General features: G+C 39.0%; 1 protein-coding gene across 1 annotated transcript; it reads right to left on the bottom strand.

The window, feature by feature from the left end:
• Nucleotides 1-9,034: 9,034 nt before the first annotated feature.
• On the bottom strand, nucleotides 9,035-15,892 carry dhrs13a.1 (dehydrogenase/reductase (SDR family) member 13a, tandem duplicate 1). The gene is made up of 5 exons (XM_063013686.1): nucleotides 15,697-15,892; nucleotides 12,940-13,058; nucleotides 10,469-10,592; nucleotides 10,050-10,376; nucleotides 9,035-9,357 (listed from the first exon to the last, which is right to left on the bottom strand). The coding sequence occupies exons 1-5, from the start codon at nucleotides 15,821-15,823 to the stop codon at nucleotides 9,098-9,100; spliced, it is 957 nt and encodes a 318-aa protein (XP_062869756.1). The 5' UTR covers nucleotides 15,824-15,892; the 3' UTR covers nucleotides 9,035-9,097.
• Nucleotides 15,893-16,673: the final 781 nt, after the last annotated feature.

Genomic DNA, 16,673 nt, shown 5'->3' with positions numbered 1-16,673 from the left:
CAAACCGAGAAAACAGGTGTCCTGTTAAACTGGTTTTCAACGATGCCACGCGCAAACGAGTCGGTTCTTTAAATCGATTCTTTTGGATCAGGGGTGGCCAGTGAATTTCCCCAAGGGACCACATGAGAAACTGGGACTGTTCTGTAGGGCTGATCTTAATTCAGCAATTTATTAATTCGACCTATTTTTTAACAAGCAGTAAATTGTGTGTTTTTACTGCTTAATGTTACAGGCTATGAAAATGTGAAGCATGCCAACGTTATATTACAAGAAATATCATTCAAGAAAATAACTGTGATTAAAAAGTTCAGATTTTTAAAGAGCAGCATTAAATAAATTTTATATAAAGTGCTGTTACTTTTTTGTTTATAGTCTAATCACCTCACTTGTTGATTTTTGCTCTTTTTTTGTTCAGTGAGTGAAATCTAGTCAGTGTTGGGCTTAAAGAAGCGTCATGTCTTGTTGAAACACATTCTACTGTATATTAATCCTTCTTTTATAATTTATCCTTCTTTTCCCTCATTTTTAAGTGCTAAAAGAAAACTGTCTTTGCTGAGCTCAGTTGAATAAAATCACAGTCACTTCAAACATACATACTTACACCAATCAGCCATAACATTAAAACCACCTCCTTGTTTCTACACTCACTGTCCATTTTATCAGCTCCACTTACCATATAGAAGCACTTTGTGGTTCAACAATTACTGACCGTAGTCCATCTGTTTCTCTACATGCTTTGTTAGCCCCCTTTCATGCTGTTCTTCAATGGTCAGGACTCTCCCAGGACCACTACAGAGTAGGTATTATTTGGGTGATGGGTCATTCTCAGCACTGTAGTGACACTGACATGGTGGTGGTGTGTTAGTGTGTCTTGTGCTGGTATGAGTGGATCAGGGTCCTGTGAACACTGATGAAGGTTTAGAAGATGACCAACTCAAACAGCAGCAATAGGTGAGCGATCGCCTCTGACTTTACATCTACAAGGTGGACCAACTAGGTAGGAGTGTCTAATAGAGTGGACAGTGAGTGGACACGGTATCTAAAAACTCCAGCAGCAGTGCTGCTGTGCCTGATCCACTCATACCAGCACAACACACACCAACACACCACCACCATGTCATTGTCACTGCAGTGCTGAGAATGATCCACCACCTAAATAATCCCTGCTCTGTGGGGGTCCTGTGCATTGAAGAACAGGGTGAACGCAGGTTAAAAAGATAGAGAAATAGATGGACTACAGTCAATAATTGTAGAACTTCAAAGTGCTTGTATATGGTAAGTGGAGCTGATAAAATGGACAGTGAGTGTAGAAACAAGAAGGTGGCTTTAATGTTGATCAATTTTTAATGGCTGATCAGTGTACATACAAACAGTGAGTGAAGCATGACCACAGGAGTTAACTTAGGTTAATCCTTGCCTCTGGTCACTTTCAGTCATTGCCCTGTCTACGTGGGTTTCCCCTACCTCTCAAAAACAAGACAATGGGCTGGCTAACTTTAAATTGAGTGAATTAAGAGTGAATTAGTTAGTAAATTGTTAAGTTTGTAATGCCCAAGGATGGATTGGTGCCTGAGTGCCAGGATGTATTTATATTATGCAACCAATGTTTCTACCCTACACTCAAGGACGGATTAAGGATAGTCTGGGCCCCTGGGCAAAGAGTTGCCCAGGCCCCCCCCACCCCCCACCCCCCACCCCCCTCCAAAAACATAAATAAATTAATACATTAAACCAGTGTTTCTCAACCTTTGTCCAGTCACGGCACCCTTTGTAAGTGTTTGAAATCTTGAGTTGCCCCAATCGACAGTATATTTAAAGGCAGTTACACTCTGCGTCCCTTCGCACCACGCCCCCCCCCCCCCCTCCTTGGTGAACCAGCACTCGGTGACGGGTGCGGCCTCTGCTCCGTCCCCTCCCCCTTGGTTGTAAGACACTTGATCGACACGCCCCCCTCCCCTTGGTGGGTCAGCACATTGCCTGGCAATTTGTAGGTCCCTAGAAATTCGAGGATCCATGGTGAACGACTTCTGTACAAGTCTAGGGACCCCAAGAGCATGGCCGGGGCCCCCAGGGGACCCTGGGGTCAAAGTCCCTGGTAGTTAGGGGTTCCTTAAAATTGAGGGCCCTAGCAAATAAGAATATATTGTATCATAAATGTTGATAGGCATCGCAGAATGTTTTGGGCCAGGGCCCCCCCCCGGGGCCCCCTGACCTCGAGGGCCCCTGGGCGCTGGCCCCACTGGCCCGGTCAGTAATCCAGCCATGCCTACACTGCTACCCTAGTCAAAGTAAATTCATTAGCTCAATTAAATTAATTAAAATATATGAACCCACCTTCTGAAAGTTGTTGGGAGATATGAAAAATTACCCAGAGGAAACTCATGAGGTAAATATGCCAGACAACTCAGTTTTAGACTATATAACTTAATTCACATCATCGTGCAATCTAATTATCTTTATTTTATTGTGAAATTATTTAATAGCCATACTGATTTATGTATATTATTATCGGTACTATAGCGGTCTGCTGTTTGTAAAATGTTATTTTGTAAATTATGTATGATAGTGTGTGTGTGTGTGTGTGTGCGTGTGTGCGCTGCCACTGACTGAACCGGTTTCTAGTAGTTTCTTAGTAAGAACACAACTGAATGTTGGTCTTTGCTGTGCTGCGTGATACATACTTATTCCTAAATGTGTTTTGTTTTGTTTTTTGCAATATTTTCTACTTTTTATAAGAGTAAAAACACATCAAAACTATAACTAGTTATAACTAATAATATTATGTTTTTTTTTTTTCATTTTCTGTCAGATCCTGATGTGTTAGCTGTAAGTATTGGCTCATGGATACCGATACTGACTTCCTTCGAATATTTAAGCTAACGCTCTTAGCATTTTATCCACAACCTGAGTGACCATTACTATTTTATATGTGAATGATCTGTGAAATGAGGGTAAATCAGCTTTATGGTCAGTCCAATACCAGTAAAAGACTGGATAAAAAGAAATTGATGAAAAATATTTAAGAAAAAAAACCAAATACATAACAAATGCAAACATGACATTTGGCAGAAAAACATAAACCCTTCCCCTAAACAAATAAAATATTAAAATGTTTTTAAGTGTGTGCTATAATGTCAGAAAAAAATTAGGCATATGTAAAGTTACGTTCTCAAACAATGACTTGCAAAGTACATATACGATGTTGTTAGGAATTAAAAGTCTCTGTCAACATGCAAAATATGATTTTTAGTTGCAATGTCATTTAACCCATTTTATTTTTGACTGTTGCAATTTACCACTAGTTCTTTTAGCTGATAAGTAAACTGAAGATATATTATTTCAGTTTCTATTGTATTGCTATTTAATGTAAAAAGAAACTAGCCAGCTAACTCCAGTTATTCTAAACACAATAGGTGCAGATGTTTAGTATACTTGATGAGGACTTAATTTCACTTAATGAATGTAAAATGACATCAGTGTGACTGACCTCTAACAACAAACTTTTACCCTTATAATAATAAACTGTCAAAAATCAGTCATAGATTGTAATAAACATAAAAATTAAACATTTAAATTAAATAATCATTTAATAAACTTTATTTTAGAAGTAAGTAAACTAAAATGGTTTGTATAATAGATTACAGATGTGTAGTAAACTCCTATAAATTTACAATTTATTTTTATGTTTTATGTGTCTTATATTTACAGTGTATCACAAAAGTGAGTACACCCCTCACATTTCTGCAAATATTTTATTATATCTTTTCATGGGACAACACTATAGACATGAAACATGGATATAACTTAGAGTAGTCAGTGTACAGCTTGTATAGCAGTGTAGATTTACTGTCTTCTGAAAATAACTCAACACACAGCCATTAATGTCTAAATGGCTGGCAACATAAGTGAGTACACCCCACAGTGAACATGTCCAAATTGTGCCCAAAGTGTCAATATTTTGTGTGAGCACCATTATTATCCAGCACTGCCTTAACCCTCCTGGGCATGGAATTCACCAGAGCTGCACAGGTTGCTACTGGAATCCTCTTCCACTCCTCCATGATGACATCACGGAGCTGGTGGATGTTAGACACCTTGAACTCCTCCACCTTCCACTTGAGGATGCGCCACAGGTGCTCAATTGGGTTTAGTCCATCACCTTTACCTTCAGCTTCCTCAGCAAGGCAGTTGTCATCTTGGAGGTTGTGTTTGGGGTCGTTATCCTGTTGGAAAACTGCCATGAGGCCCAGTTTTCGAAGGGAGGGGATCATGCTCTGTTTCAGAATGTCACAGTACATGTTGGAATTCATGTTTCCCTCAATGAACTGCAGCTCCCCAGTGCCAGCAACACTCATGCAGCCCAAGACCATGATGCTACCACCACCATGCTTGACTGTAGGCAAGATACAGTTGTCTTGGTACTTCTCACCAGGGCGCCGCCACACATGCTGGACACCATCTGAGCCAAACAAGTTTATCTTGGTCTCGTCAGACCACAGGGCATTCCAGTAATCCATGTTCTTGGACTGCTTGTCTTCAGCAAACTGTTTGTGGGCTTTCTTGTGCGTCAGCTTCCTTCTGGGATGACGACCATGCAGACCGAGTTGATGCAGTGTGCGGTGTATGGTCTGAGCACTGACAGGCTGACCTCCCACGTCTTCAACCTCTGCAGCAATGCTGGCAGCACTCATGTGTCTATTTTTTAAAGCCAACCTCTGGATATGACGCCGAACACGTGGACTCAACTTCTTTGGTCGACCCTGGCGAAGCCTGTTCCGAGTGGAACCTGTCCTGGAAAACCGCTGTATGACCTTGGCCACCATGCTGTAGCTCAGTTTCAGGGTGTTAGCAATCTTCTTATAGCCCAGGCCATCTTTGTGGAGAGCAACAATTATATTTCTCACATCCTCAGAGAGTTCTTTGCCATGAGGTGCCATGTTGAATATCCAGTGGCCAGTATGAGAGAATTGTACCCAAAACACCAAATTTAACAGCCCTGCTCCCCATTTACACCTGGGTTCTTGACACATGACACCAGGGAGGGACAACGACACATTTGGGCACAATTTGGACATGTTCACTGTGGGGTGTACTCACTTATGTTGCCAGCTATTTAGACATTAATGGCTGTGTGTTGAGTTATTTTCAGAAGACAGTAAATCTACACTGCTATACAAGTTGTACACTGACTACTCTAAGTTATATCCAAGTTTCATGTCTATAGTGTTGTCCCATGAAAAGATATAATGAAATATTTGCAGAAATGTGAGGGGTGTACTCACTTTTGTGATACACTGTATATGTTTATGTCTTAAGCAATAAGCATGCTACTAGTTGATCATACGATCAGGGTCTTCCTATGACCACATTTGAGTTAACAGTTCGGAAATGTACAAGCTATTTGAATTTGCACAATCTGTTTAACCACTTGTTTAGGAATTACAGGAATTTCACCTCAGTAATACTTGTGTCATACTTGTGTTGAGTGTCATACGGATGATTACCACTTGGTGACACTGAGCAAGTAAGACATTTTGTAAAATGCAATAAAAACTAAAATCTGTGAATTGTTAATTCTCTTGAATCTTTATTTAACTGACAAAGACATGACTTTCGATGTTTTGGCCGACCAACTTGACTGTATTTTATAAACATAAACATTTTTAATTGAATGCCCGCAATGCTGTCAAAAAGGGCAAAATATAAGTGAAAAGGTTTATATAACACTTAAGTTGTACTGTTTTGAACATTCCAAAAGATGCAGAAGAATTGGTTACAGTTGAGGGAATCATGATTGTGTATAGGGTGATGTATTTTCCTGGTTTAGCAAGACACTGCAATGTCAAATAATGCATGCACTACATCATCAAGTCTTCATCTATACAGATTGCACGTGCTTGTCTGGCTTGCCTGCAGTCTATAGATCTGTCTTCTATTAAATGTATGGCACATTATGAGAAGAATCAGGCAGTAGCGACCACAGACTGTGAAGCAGCTTAAGCCTTGTATCAGACAAGAAATGACAAAAATTGCACTATTAATAGCATCTTAAGTTCCCAAACCATTAAAACATGTAGTTAATAGTAAAGGCTTATGTAACACAGTGATAACCAGGCTGCTGTCCTAAAATATTATGTTTGGTGCAGACAAATTTTAAATAAATTTAGCTTAATTGTTAAAAACATTGCAAATCTTTTCTTTTTACATTTGTCTACTTCAGATTTACCTACAACGTCTTATTAATTTAAACTTATAAATCTTTATTGAAAAGTATTTTATGCATTGTATGTTTTTTAAAATATTTTTCCTAATGCATTTTCTCCCCTTTTTTTCTCCCGACTTTTAACGCATCCAGTTGCCGGAGGTGTAGTTGCATCAGTCATGAGAGAGTCCCTATCCGGCTCAATATCCCTATATGAACACCAGGCCAATCGATGTTCATGTGGCTGCTCAGTCCAGCCGGCAGGCAGAGCCGAGACTTTATATAATGTATTCGAGATCTCAGCTCTGGTGTGCTAGCGTGTGTTTTTACCGCTGCGCCACCTGAGCGGCATGCATTGTATGTTTAAAAAACTATTTAACACAGGACAAACTATTCAGACACCACAGAGATGTTTTTTTTTTGCCTTACTGTGGCTCAATTTTTATCCATTCCCATTTTTCTCCCAGGTTTGAGAGGGACAACACTGATGGACTCACAGTTCCATACAGTGCTTCAACCTTTATGCATTACTAAGGTTCTGGTGTTTTTCAAATCACATGCAAAATGCCTGACTATTGTTCAAATTTGTCTAAATGCTTACATATATTACAATTTCTTTGCTTCTTTTACAACAGTAGAGTTTTACATGAAATGTAGAAATAATAGTGGATTCTTAATGTTGTGTTTGTTCATGCTGCTTTCAGATATTCCTGCAACTTAATTAAATATTTTGTATTGATGGAATACGAACTTTTTCTGTTTAAGTACTATTTAATATTTAGTGCTTTAGGGAGCTCCTTTAGCTTCATATGTTTCTACTAAACCAACATCAACATCTATTATAATGAAACCATTTGCAACTTCTGAACATTATTATCTAGAACTTTATTAATATTCATGTCATCTTTAAAGTAACATTACACTTTCTGCTCTGTCAGTTCAAACATGCTTACAAATACATAGTTGCTTGTTTATAAGTACAATACAATGCTTAAACTGTGTAAATATAAAGTCGATATGAGAATTAAAACCATTAGCATTAGAAATAAAACCAAAAGTGACTGAATAATTGTTTTGCCCCAACACATTTCTCTTGTCCCGTTACAATAAGATGTTACTTCCCAGTTTATACTGACATAATAAAAGACAAACATATAGAAAGTATAGAATTTAACATTATGGAGATACAATCACATTGAAAATTATCTGTTACTGTTATCTGTTGCAAGTATTTCTAAGTGAAAGAACTGACAATTATTGTCTTTTAAAAGCTGCTGTAATGTTTATAAATGCAGCCACGTTCACACCCATAGGTGTGGTCACTTTTGTTCGTCATTGCTGCAAGTGTTAAGTGTTAGGTGTTAGCACGGTTTCAGGGACCAAGCTACTTTCTACTACTCTCTACACCACTGATTTTCAAGTGGAACTGATCTGATCAAGTTTCACATTTGTTCATCATCATTTAAACACAACATTTAATGTTCTAATCATGTCAATGAATTTTTGAAGAATAAACAGTGCAATAAAATATAAAAATAATAGGAGCAACAAAGGTTCACATGCTTTACATCTAGACCAGGGGTGTAAAACTCATTTTCGCTGAGGGCCACATCTGCATTATGGTGGCCCTCAAAAGGCCGATTGTAACGTATTTAGCTGCGATTGCAGTCTGCCCTTTAACTCTTGGACAATTTGTTGTTTTTCTTGGAGGCTAAATTCTGTGTTTGGTGTCAAAATGCCAAATTTACACTGCATACTTATAATGAATATCTACATTTATATTGTTTTCCTTTACCACAAACACGGCCTTATAACACAAGAGACGTACCAGTTTTTCTTCTTGAAGCACAAACTTGTTTTCACTTTCCCATCTTTCATTAAATTCTCTTCCTCCTGCTTCAGTTTTCTCTTCTTGTACATTTTGGGATTATTTGTAAATATTTCTCAACATCACTTGCTGGAAAACCGCCTCAGTTACACGCTGATGTGGAAACACTGCCATCTAGTGGCGGGATGCGGTCACTTTGCAGGTAACAAAATCGGCATGCATTGTGGGAGATGCAGTTTATGTATGATTTCAGTGTTTTAAGACAATCATATGTCTTTTGTCATAGGCCTTGTGTTTAACACGTGATCTACACCCTGTAAAACAAATCCTGTTTACTAATGACAGCAGGAAAATACTTATTTGCTGAATACCAGGCCTTGTCCAGACATTAAAAATGTTGTAAACAGAAATATAATACATACTACAAAATTTCAATTAAAAAAACACTGCAACGCACTTAATGCTGACCTGGGACTCTTTTCTGGGTAAGGAACTAGTTGAAAACCACCTCATATTTTCTGAAATACAGATCCCATCTTATCCCATCTTATCCCATCCTTGTATACTTTTAGAAAAACATGATCCTATTCAATATATCTTTAAAAACCAGACATTCAAAGACATCTAATGGCATACAAATCATCTCTGTATTTTGTTCATATTAATATACAGTTACTAGAAAGTTTAAAAACCCTTTGAAACCGAGACAATACAGCAGTCTGATAACCCTGTAAGTAATAATAGTCAAACACACTGATGGTTGTACCTTTCATCCCTTTATCAAACACACTGATAAGGCCTTAAAAGTCCAGGCTGGAAGAAGTATGTCAAACCCTTTAGAATTAAGTAGATCATTCATATACCACCTCTTCATGTTGAGCCACAAATCATTTCAGAGCTGGTGTTTTTCTTTAGTTGTGTCAAAACAGAAACAAACGTGTAAAAATCATCATGCTAGTGATTAATTCCTCTATTCCATGTGATGTCCTTCTAGAACTCTTACAATTAATGCAGAACTCATGGTCATTACAAGGAATTCCCAAGCATTTTCTTATACTGATGTAAGTTTAAGCTAGGCCACACAGTCGTTCGCTTACTTCCCAAAGCTTCTTGGCTGTTGCATCATCTCTAGCCTTGGCATACACCTTCTGTACAGCACACCCGGAAAAATAACGTCCACTTAAAGGCTCAATGCCCTCCTGGATTGCACAATGGAGGGTAGTCTGGGCTCCTGACTCCACATCCACAAAGAACAGTGCTGTAATGGGCACAAAGATCATCTTCCACCAAAAGCTGGCATAACGCCCGATGTCTGTTTTTATAGGACCTAAAAGAACAGAGGTGAAAGTTTAAAAATACATATTGGATCATAAAATGGGTCATTTTAGTAAACTAGAACTAAACCTACAACTTGAAAATAAATTTTTTATTTAATTTCATTTTTCTGTTTTACTACCGCTTTATCACGGCCAGGATCGCAGTGAGTCAGGTTTCCCCGGAATCACTGAGCACAATGCAGTAACACCACTGCTACGATACAACCCTCCACTGCTGACTGAGGAGCTTCGCAACTGACACACGAGCAGTACTTACTGCATCTTTTCACCCGCTCAAGGCGAGTTCATATGCGGCTCAGCCTTGTGCACGGAGAGCCACACCCTGATCAGCATTATTCCCCAACTCTGTGCAGGAACCATCAATCCGCCAGCAGAGGTCATAATTGCACCAGTTATGAGGAACCCTAGTTCGGCTCATCCCATCCTTGAACAACAGCCAATCGTTGTCCATGTGGCTGCCCAGCCCAGCCGGATGGCAGAGCTGAGATTCGATACGGTGTATTCGAAATCCCAGCTCTGGCGTGCTAGCGTATTTTACCGCTGCGCCACCTGAGCGGCCATAGATGTTTTTTTGTAATTAACATATTTCTTTTTTAAATAATAAAAAAATGAGTTACTGATTCATGTATACAAATCCCAGGATGTAACAATAATCAATGTAAAATCCTTGTTTTGTCCGAACCTGGATGCAGACTGTAGCAGGTGACTTTTGTGCCCTCCAGCCTCTTGGCCAGCTCGTGGGTGAACAGGACGTTGCAGAGTTTACTGTGTGAGTAGATTCTAAGCAGGTCTATAGAAGAGTTCCCCAGGCGCAGATCTTTATGGGTATTGATGCAGTCAAAGTCGATGTTTCCAATTTCATAAGCGCGTGAGGCTACGGTCACCACACGACTGGGCCCGCACTCTTTCAGTCGATCAAGCAACAGCATGGTTAACAGGAAGTGACCAATGTGATTGACGCCAAAAATCATTCCAAAACCTTCCTCCGTCTTGCCTTGTGTTACCAGGCCTAGATTTTACACAAAAATAAATGTTATGAATCAAACAGTACATCTGCAGTAAAAAAAAAAAACTGAAGTTAATATAAAAATGATAATTTACCAGCATTGTTGATGAGGATGTCCAGTCTACGTTCAGTCTTGAGAAAGGTCTCAGCAAAAGAGCGAACAGACTGAAGACTGGCCAGATCCAAATGCATGTACACAACCTCATTATTACCACTTTCCTGTGTGATTATAAAAAAAAAAACACACCCGGATAATGCATTTACATCACTATACATCACTAACAAGTACACTATATGGCCAAAATTATAAACACCTGAGCACAAGCTTGTTGTAAATAGCTATACAAGGCTATAATAGCCTCCATTCTTCTCGGGAGGTTTTCCAGTAGATTTTAGAGCAGCTGTAAATTTGTGCCTATTCAGACAAGAAGCATTTCTAAGGTCATGGACCGATGTTGGACAAGCAAAGTCTGGTACGCAATCAATGTTCCGATTTGTCACAAAGATGTTAAACTGGATTGAGGTCAGGGCTTTCTACAGACCATTGGAGTTATACCACACAAAATTCGTCTTGCCATGTCTGTGCAGACATCAGGCTATCTGCATTTTCATGGGCACAGTCATGCAGACACAGGGAAGACTCATTATAAAACTACTGACACAAATCTAGAAGAATAGAATACATTTTCTAGAACTGTTGTTTACACCTGTTAGCAGTAACTGTGGCTGAAACATCTGAACTGAATAAGTAAGAGTGGTGTTCACATACTTTAGGTCATATGCACAGTGGTGTATAGAAACGAAGTAATAATACTTCGTTACAGTACTTAAGTAGTTTTTTGAAGTACTTGTACTTTACTGGAGTATAAAAATTTTCGGCAACTTTCACTTTTACTCCACTACATTTCCTAAAGAAATTGTGTACTTTTACTCCGTTACATTCGCTGTATGTAAATTCGTTACTCGTTACTACAGAATGAAGGTAAATGATGTGAGATGTGTGACGGACTGCACGCTGGTTTGGTGAATCTGCGCTTGTGAGTTACACGGTGGTTAAACACATTAATGCGCATGTGCAAACGTTCTCTTAACGCTATCGGAGTTTTCTAAAAGTGCGTCGTTCACCCAAAGACCCGCAAATCTGGACATTTCAGAAGCTCCAACACACTGATGTAAGTTAACAATGATTAACAAAGTAAATCTGCAGCATCAGCGGTTTTTTAATATTATTAGCATTAACATTGTTCAGATATCTACCTACCATTTTTACCGATTACATTCCAACCACAAATAAAACGTTTCATAAATCATTACATTTGTTTGGAATTCATTGACTGCAAAACTCATGAAGACACGTCCATTATTTTTAAAAACTCACCTACGTACAAATATTTCCTCAGATAACTTCTGTATTAGACCGGCAGAGGAGAGATTCATGGTGCTGAAGAACATGGTCTTTAACCCTTTAATCATCTCAACAAGAACTCAACTTATACTACTTATTATTAATGATTTTTCAGCTGTTGGCTTCAAGTTAGAAATGGTGTTTTCTTAAAGTAAGAATACCAATATTTTTTTAGTTTAACACATGCCATTCAGTGAGTAGATACAGCCCAAAAAAGATTATTTAAATACAGCTTATTTTACTCAAATATTTTGATTTAAAATAATGGTTGAACAGATCATTAAAGGGATAAAAGTGCCACGTTTTGTTAAACTCTCCTGAGTTTTGCTTTAAATTAATTATGCCCAAATTATTTTTTGTTATTGAAATATACTACCCAAATAAAAAAATGGGACAGTATAGAAAATGCAAATAAAATAGATGCAGTGTTTCTTACATTTACATCGACTCACATTCTAAAAACGTTTGAACAGGAACATTTAGGGCTCGTAATAAGTTAAAAAAAAAAAACTAAATAATGTCATGATTTCAAACAGGTGATGTGAACAGTTGATTATGATCATGAATTGGCACAAATCATGTTCAGATGAAAGGAAGAAAACAGGTTAATTGTTAAGGTGGTTTACAGGCTTAAAAGAACAATCTTTATATTTAAAATGATCGCTTCCATTTATACTAGCATTTACTTTTACTTCTACTTTTAATACTTAAGTACATTTAATATCAAATTACTTTTGATACTTAAGTACATTATACATCAGATACTTTTAGACTTTTACTCAAGTAATATTCTAAAAGGTGACTTTTACTTCTATCAAAGTAAATTTCTGGTAAGATACTTGTACTTTTACTCAAGTATGGCCTTCCGGTACTTTATACACCACTGCATATGCAAGACTTCTGCATTTGCTCTTTAAATTGGGAATGGTCTCTTTAGGAATAACAACACCACATCTAAAGGAGACCGGGTCTTTAAATAGCTTAATGTGTTTTAAATATGCAAATTAAATGTTATTCAATGTTACTTTTATAGTAACCAGATTTCAATGGAACTAAACGCCTATGGGGGATTAAAATGGACAAAGATTAGGACTGTTTGTACATACACATTTAGCCCTATATGTCAAATAGGATGTCATTTAGCATCAGACCAATCCCTACCTTTCTAATATCATTCACAGCAGCCTCGGCTCTTTGCTTGTCCCTGCATGCCAGTATCACCCGTGCTCCTGTTTTCGCAAGCTCCAGTGCCGTAGCCTTCCCAATACCTGTATTAGCACCTATAGAGGGAAACCAGACATCACTAGCTTTACTTGCCACAAAGAAACTAGGTAAGCAACACTGCAGGAGCTATCAGTGATGATGTGCTTGTTGAATAATAAAGTACATTTACCAACACACTGTTACACAGTAAGCACTGTAAATAAAAACAGAATCACATGGCTATAAATGTAAGCGGTTGTAAACCAACTGCATAGCTAACACACTTTTTAATGAGTTTATATTTAATCAATTCTGCAACTGTTTTCATCTGTAACTGGTCTATTTTTACTGCCGATTAAAAAAGTAATTTCAGTTAATTTACATCAGCTGACTTCTTCTTGTTCCTCAGCCTTTGTCCCATTTTTCGATTACGGGGCCGGCATTTCCGGCTTCTTCCCGTTAGGGGTCGCCACAGTTTTTACGCCGTATGCCCTTTCTGACACAACCCTCCCTATTTATCCGGGCTTGGGACCGGCACTACGATGCACTGGTTTGTGCATCTAGCGACTAGGTATCTATAGGACAATTCAGTGTTTCCAATTAGCCTGGTGGCATGTTTTTGGACTGTGGGAGGAAACCGGAGTACCCGGAGGAAACCCACGCGGACACGGGGAGAACATGCAAACTCCGCACAGAAAGGACCCGGACCTCCCCACCTGGGGATCGAACCCAGGACCTTCTTGCTGTGAGGCGACAGTGCTACCCACTAAGCCACCCTAATTTCCATCAGCTGACACTTAATTTAAACTAAGAATTGTGAGAGGTCAGTCTGTTGATTTAAGACTCACCCTCACCCACCCTTAGTGTGCATGTGCCAACTAGGTGTACAAACACATTGAGAAAGCGATGCTGTTTTAATTAGACAAAAATTGATGCCTGTGCTCCGAACCAAAGACGAAGAGGACCATCCAGACTGTTATCAGCAACAAGTCCAAAAGCCAGGGTCTGTCATGGTATGGTGCTGTGTCAGTGCCCTTGGCAAAGGTCATTTACACTTCTGTGATGGCAGCATTAATGCAGAAAAGTATATTGAGATTTTAGAGCAACACATGCTGCCTTCAAGAGGTTCCTTTTCCAGGGACGTCCATGCATTTCTCAACAAGACAATGCAAAACCACATGCTGCACACATTACAAAGGCATGGCTGCAGAAGAAGAGGGTACGGGTGCTGGACTGGCCTGCTTGCAGTCCTGACCTGTCCCCAATAGAGAATGTGTGGAGAATTTTGAAACGAAAAATGTGACAACGACGACCCCGTACTGTTGCACATGTTAAGACGTGTTTGCAGGAAGAATGAGACAAAATCAAACCTGAAACACTAAATCACTCGGTATCCTTGGTGCCAAAATTTTATAAAATGGACAGTTCCGGTCCTAAAATCTGAAGCCGTTGTAAAATCCCCGATATACGCACACCTATTACCACCTCACATCATTCCATATTAACACGCCACTGAAAAGAACAAGTACAAACTTGGTTGAACACTATTTTAAGTCATGTACTATACATGGAAATGTCCAGATTAATATAAACAGTAATCCTAATCATTAAGCGGGTGTTTCGTTCAAGAAATAGCGTAATAGTGTTTGTGGAGGAATGTTTATTGCGAATGTTATGTTCGCCCTCATGTTGCCTAGCAACATGGCACACTCTTAACGGACTACCTGGTGTTGCGGAAGAATGCTTTTTGTAAGTGTTTTTAGTAAATAAAAACATTTATAAATTGAACACAGTTGTATTTTATTATATTTTATGTTGACCGCCGTTTTATAAAAGCAATAAGCCACGAGAGACCGTGCGTTACTGCTACTCCGCTTTCGTCGTGCCAAAACATCCTTCCCCGTGATAAAATCGCAGTAATGCACGGTCTCTCGTGGCTTATTGCTTTATTAAGTGTGGTGAAATGGAATGGCAACATTACAAAGTGGTAAATGCTTTACTGTCCCAACTTGTTCTGGAATGTGTTGCAGGCCTGAAATGCAGGAATTGATGTTTATTAATAAATGAAATGAAGGTGACCAGATAAAGCATGAAACATCTCAAGTTCATCCTGTCTGCAATGAAACAAAAGTCAAAGTAAATGTAAGAAACTCTGTGTTTTTTTATTATTATTATTATTTGCATTTTCCATGCTGTCCCAACTTTCTCTGATTTGGGGTTGTCTCTACATGTCTTTATTTAAAAAAAAAAACCTGTTTAGTGACTTGTTTATGTAACTCGGTGATCAGGTTTGTTTTCAATAATCAGATCACTGAAAGGCATGTAAATGAATGACAGTAATCTGATCTTGTTCATGTAAAATCATGTCACCAACACTAGTAAAAGCTGAGCCACAATCAACTTGAAGGCACTTCTAATGATATCCTATCCAAGAAAGAATGGATTTTAATAGTTTAGTCACAGAAACAAGACATCTTATAAATCTCGGAACTGCCATTGCATAAACTGTCGCTAAGAATGTCCACAAGGGTTACCGAGCTCCTCCACCATGGCGTGTTTTTCACAGGAAGCAAATAATGTATGACAGTATCGATCTGCTGCTTCGCCTTTTTACCCATAAACTCCAAAAATGTTCATTTTACAGCAAATACATGATGTACAGACATACACATCGTGCAGTAAAAACATTAAACGCAATGCAACGCGTTACTGTACCAGTAATGATGACCGTCTTTCCATGTAGTTTAGCAGAACTTTCGCACCTCGGCATGTTTAACACAGTTAAACACACGATGATATAAATACAGAGCAGAACTGCGCATGTCATCAGTAAGGTAAACATGACAGCAGATGTAAAGCTGTAGATTTAGTGTAGTAAGAAGAATCAGAACTTCTCCAGACGAAGAGAAGCTGCAACAAACACGCACGCGCGCGCGCACACACGCGCACACACACACACACACAGGCCCTCTGTGATGCATCTCAACACGTCACTGTTTCATGATGTCACCCATAGTGATGGGAATTATGGCTCCTTGAAGGGAGCCGGATCTTTTGGCTCGGTTCCTTTTAAAGAGCCGTTCAAAAAAAATGGCTCTTCGTTCTTCGGGAGGCGCTACTGGGTAAACTACTACAGTATAAGCCAGCCCCGATATTAATATCAATGGTGAACGATCATGCTAATTTTGCTACCTTGCCTTAAATGTAGGCCTAATTCAAACAACACTTAAATGAGAAAAAAGATGTATTTTAAAAGGAAAAAAAACTACAGGGAAGAGACATGCTGTGGTTGAATTGCATTAAGTTTCAGAAAAATCCTCTCTTGTGCAGAGATGTACTTGTGTTTGTTTCTGCTTTAAAACATACTGTTAGGATGAATCTTTTGGTTCAAAAAGGTCCTGAAGAAAGCAGTCGAGAAGTCCAGAAAGTATTCTTTAAAACACTTTATTAAGTGTAAAAATAATCTGTGAATATATATCAGAGCTAAGCCGGCCGGCGCTCCTTACTCCTGCAGTCTAGACACACCACGTAAGAAAGAGGCCGCGCCTCTCTTCCCCGCCAGTTTTTAAACTCAGCTAGGCTCCTCCTCCTTTACTGCTGGTGGAGCCAATGAAGTGTGCTAACAAGCCCCGGGCTCTGCCTCCCCCCCCTTTCTGTAGGAGTCAGGGAGAGAGCTTAGCCGGCGACATGTT

Source organism: Trichomycterus rosablanca, chromosome 18, assembly GCF_030014385.1.
Source record: "Trichomycterus rosablanca isolate fTriRos1 chromosome 18, fTriRos1.hap1, whole genome shotgun sequence".
Taxonomy (NCBI): domain Eukaryota; kingdom Metazoa; phylum Chordata; class Actinopteri; order Siluriformes; family Trichomycteridae; genus Trichomycterus; species Trichomycterus rosablanca.
The sequence above is the reverse complement of the archived record's forward strand: the minus strand, read 5'-3'. Positions and strand labels throughout refer to the sequence as shown.

Bases quoted from the DNA above. Each gene is read 5' to 3' on its own strand.
- dhrs13a.1 (XM_063013686.1), bottom strand. From the start codon at position 15,823: ATGTTTACCTTACTGATGACATGCGCAGTTCTGCTCTGTATTTATATC. The intron at 13,059-15,696 runs GTACAGTAACGC...TTCCCTCTATAG, and splicing joins AAAGACGGTCATCATTACTG to GTGCTAATACAGGTATTGGG. The intron at 9,358-10,049 runs GTTCGGACAAAA...CTGTTCTTTTAG, and splicing joins CTGCTACAGTCTGCATCCAG to GTCCTATAAAAACAGACATC.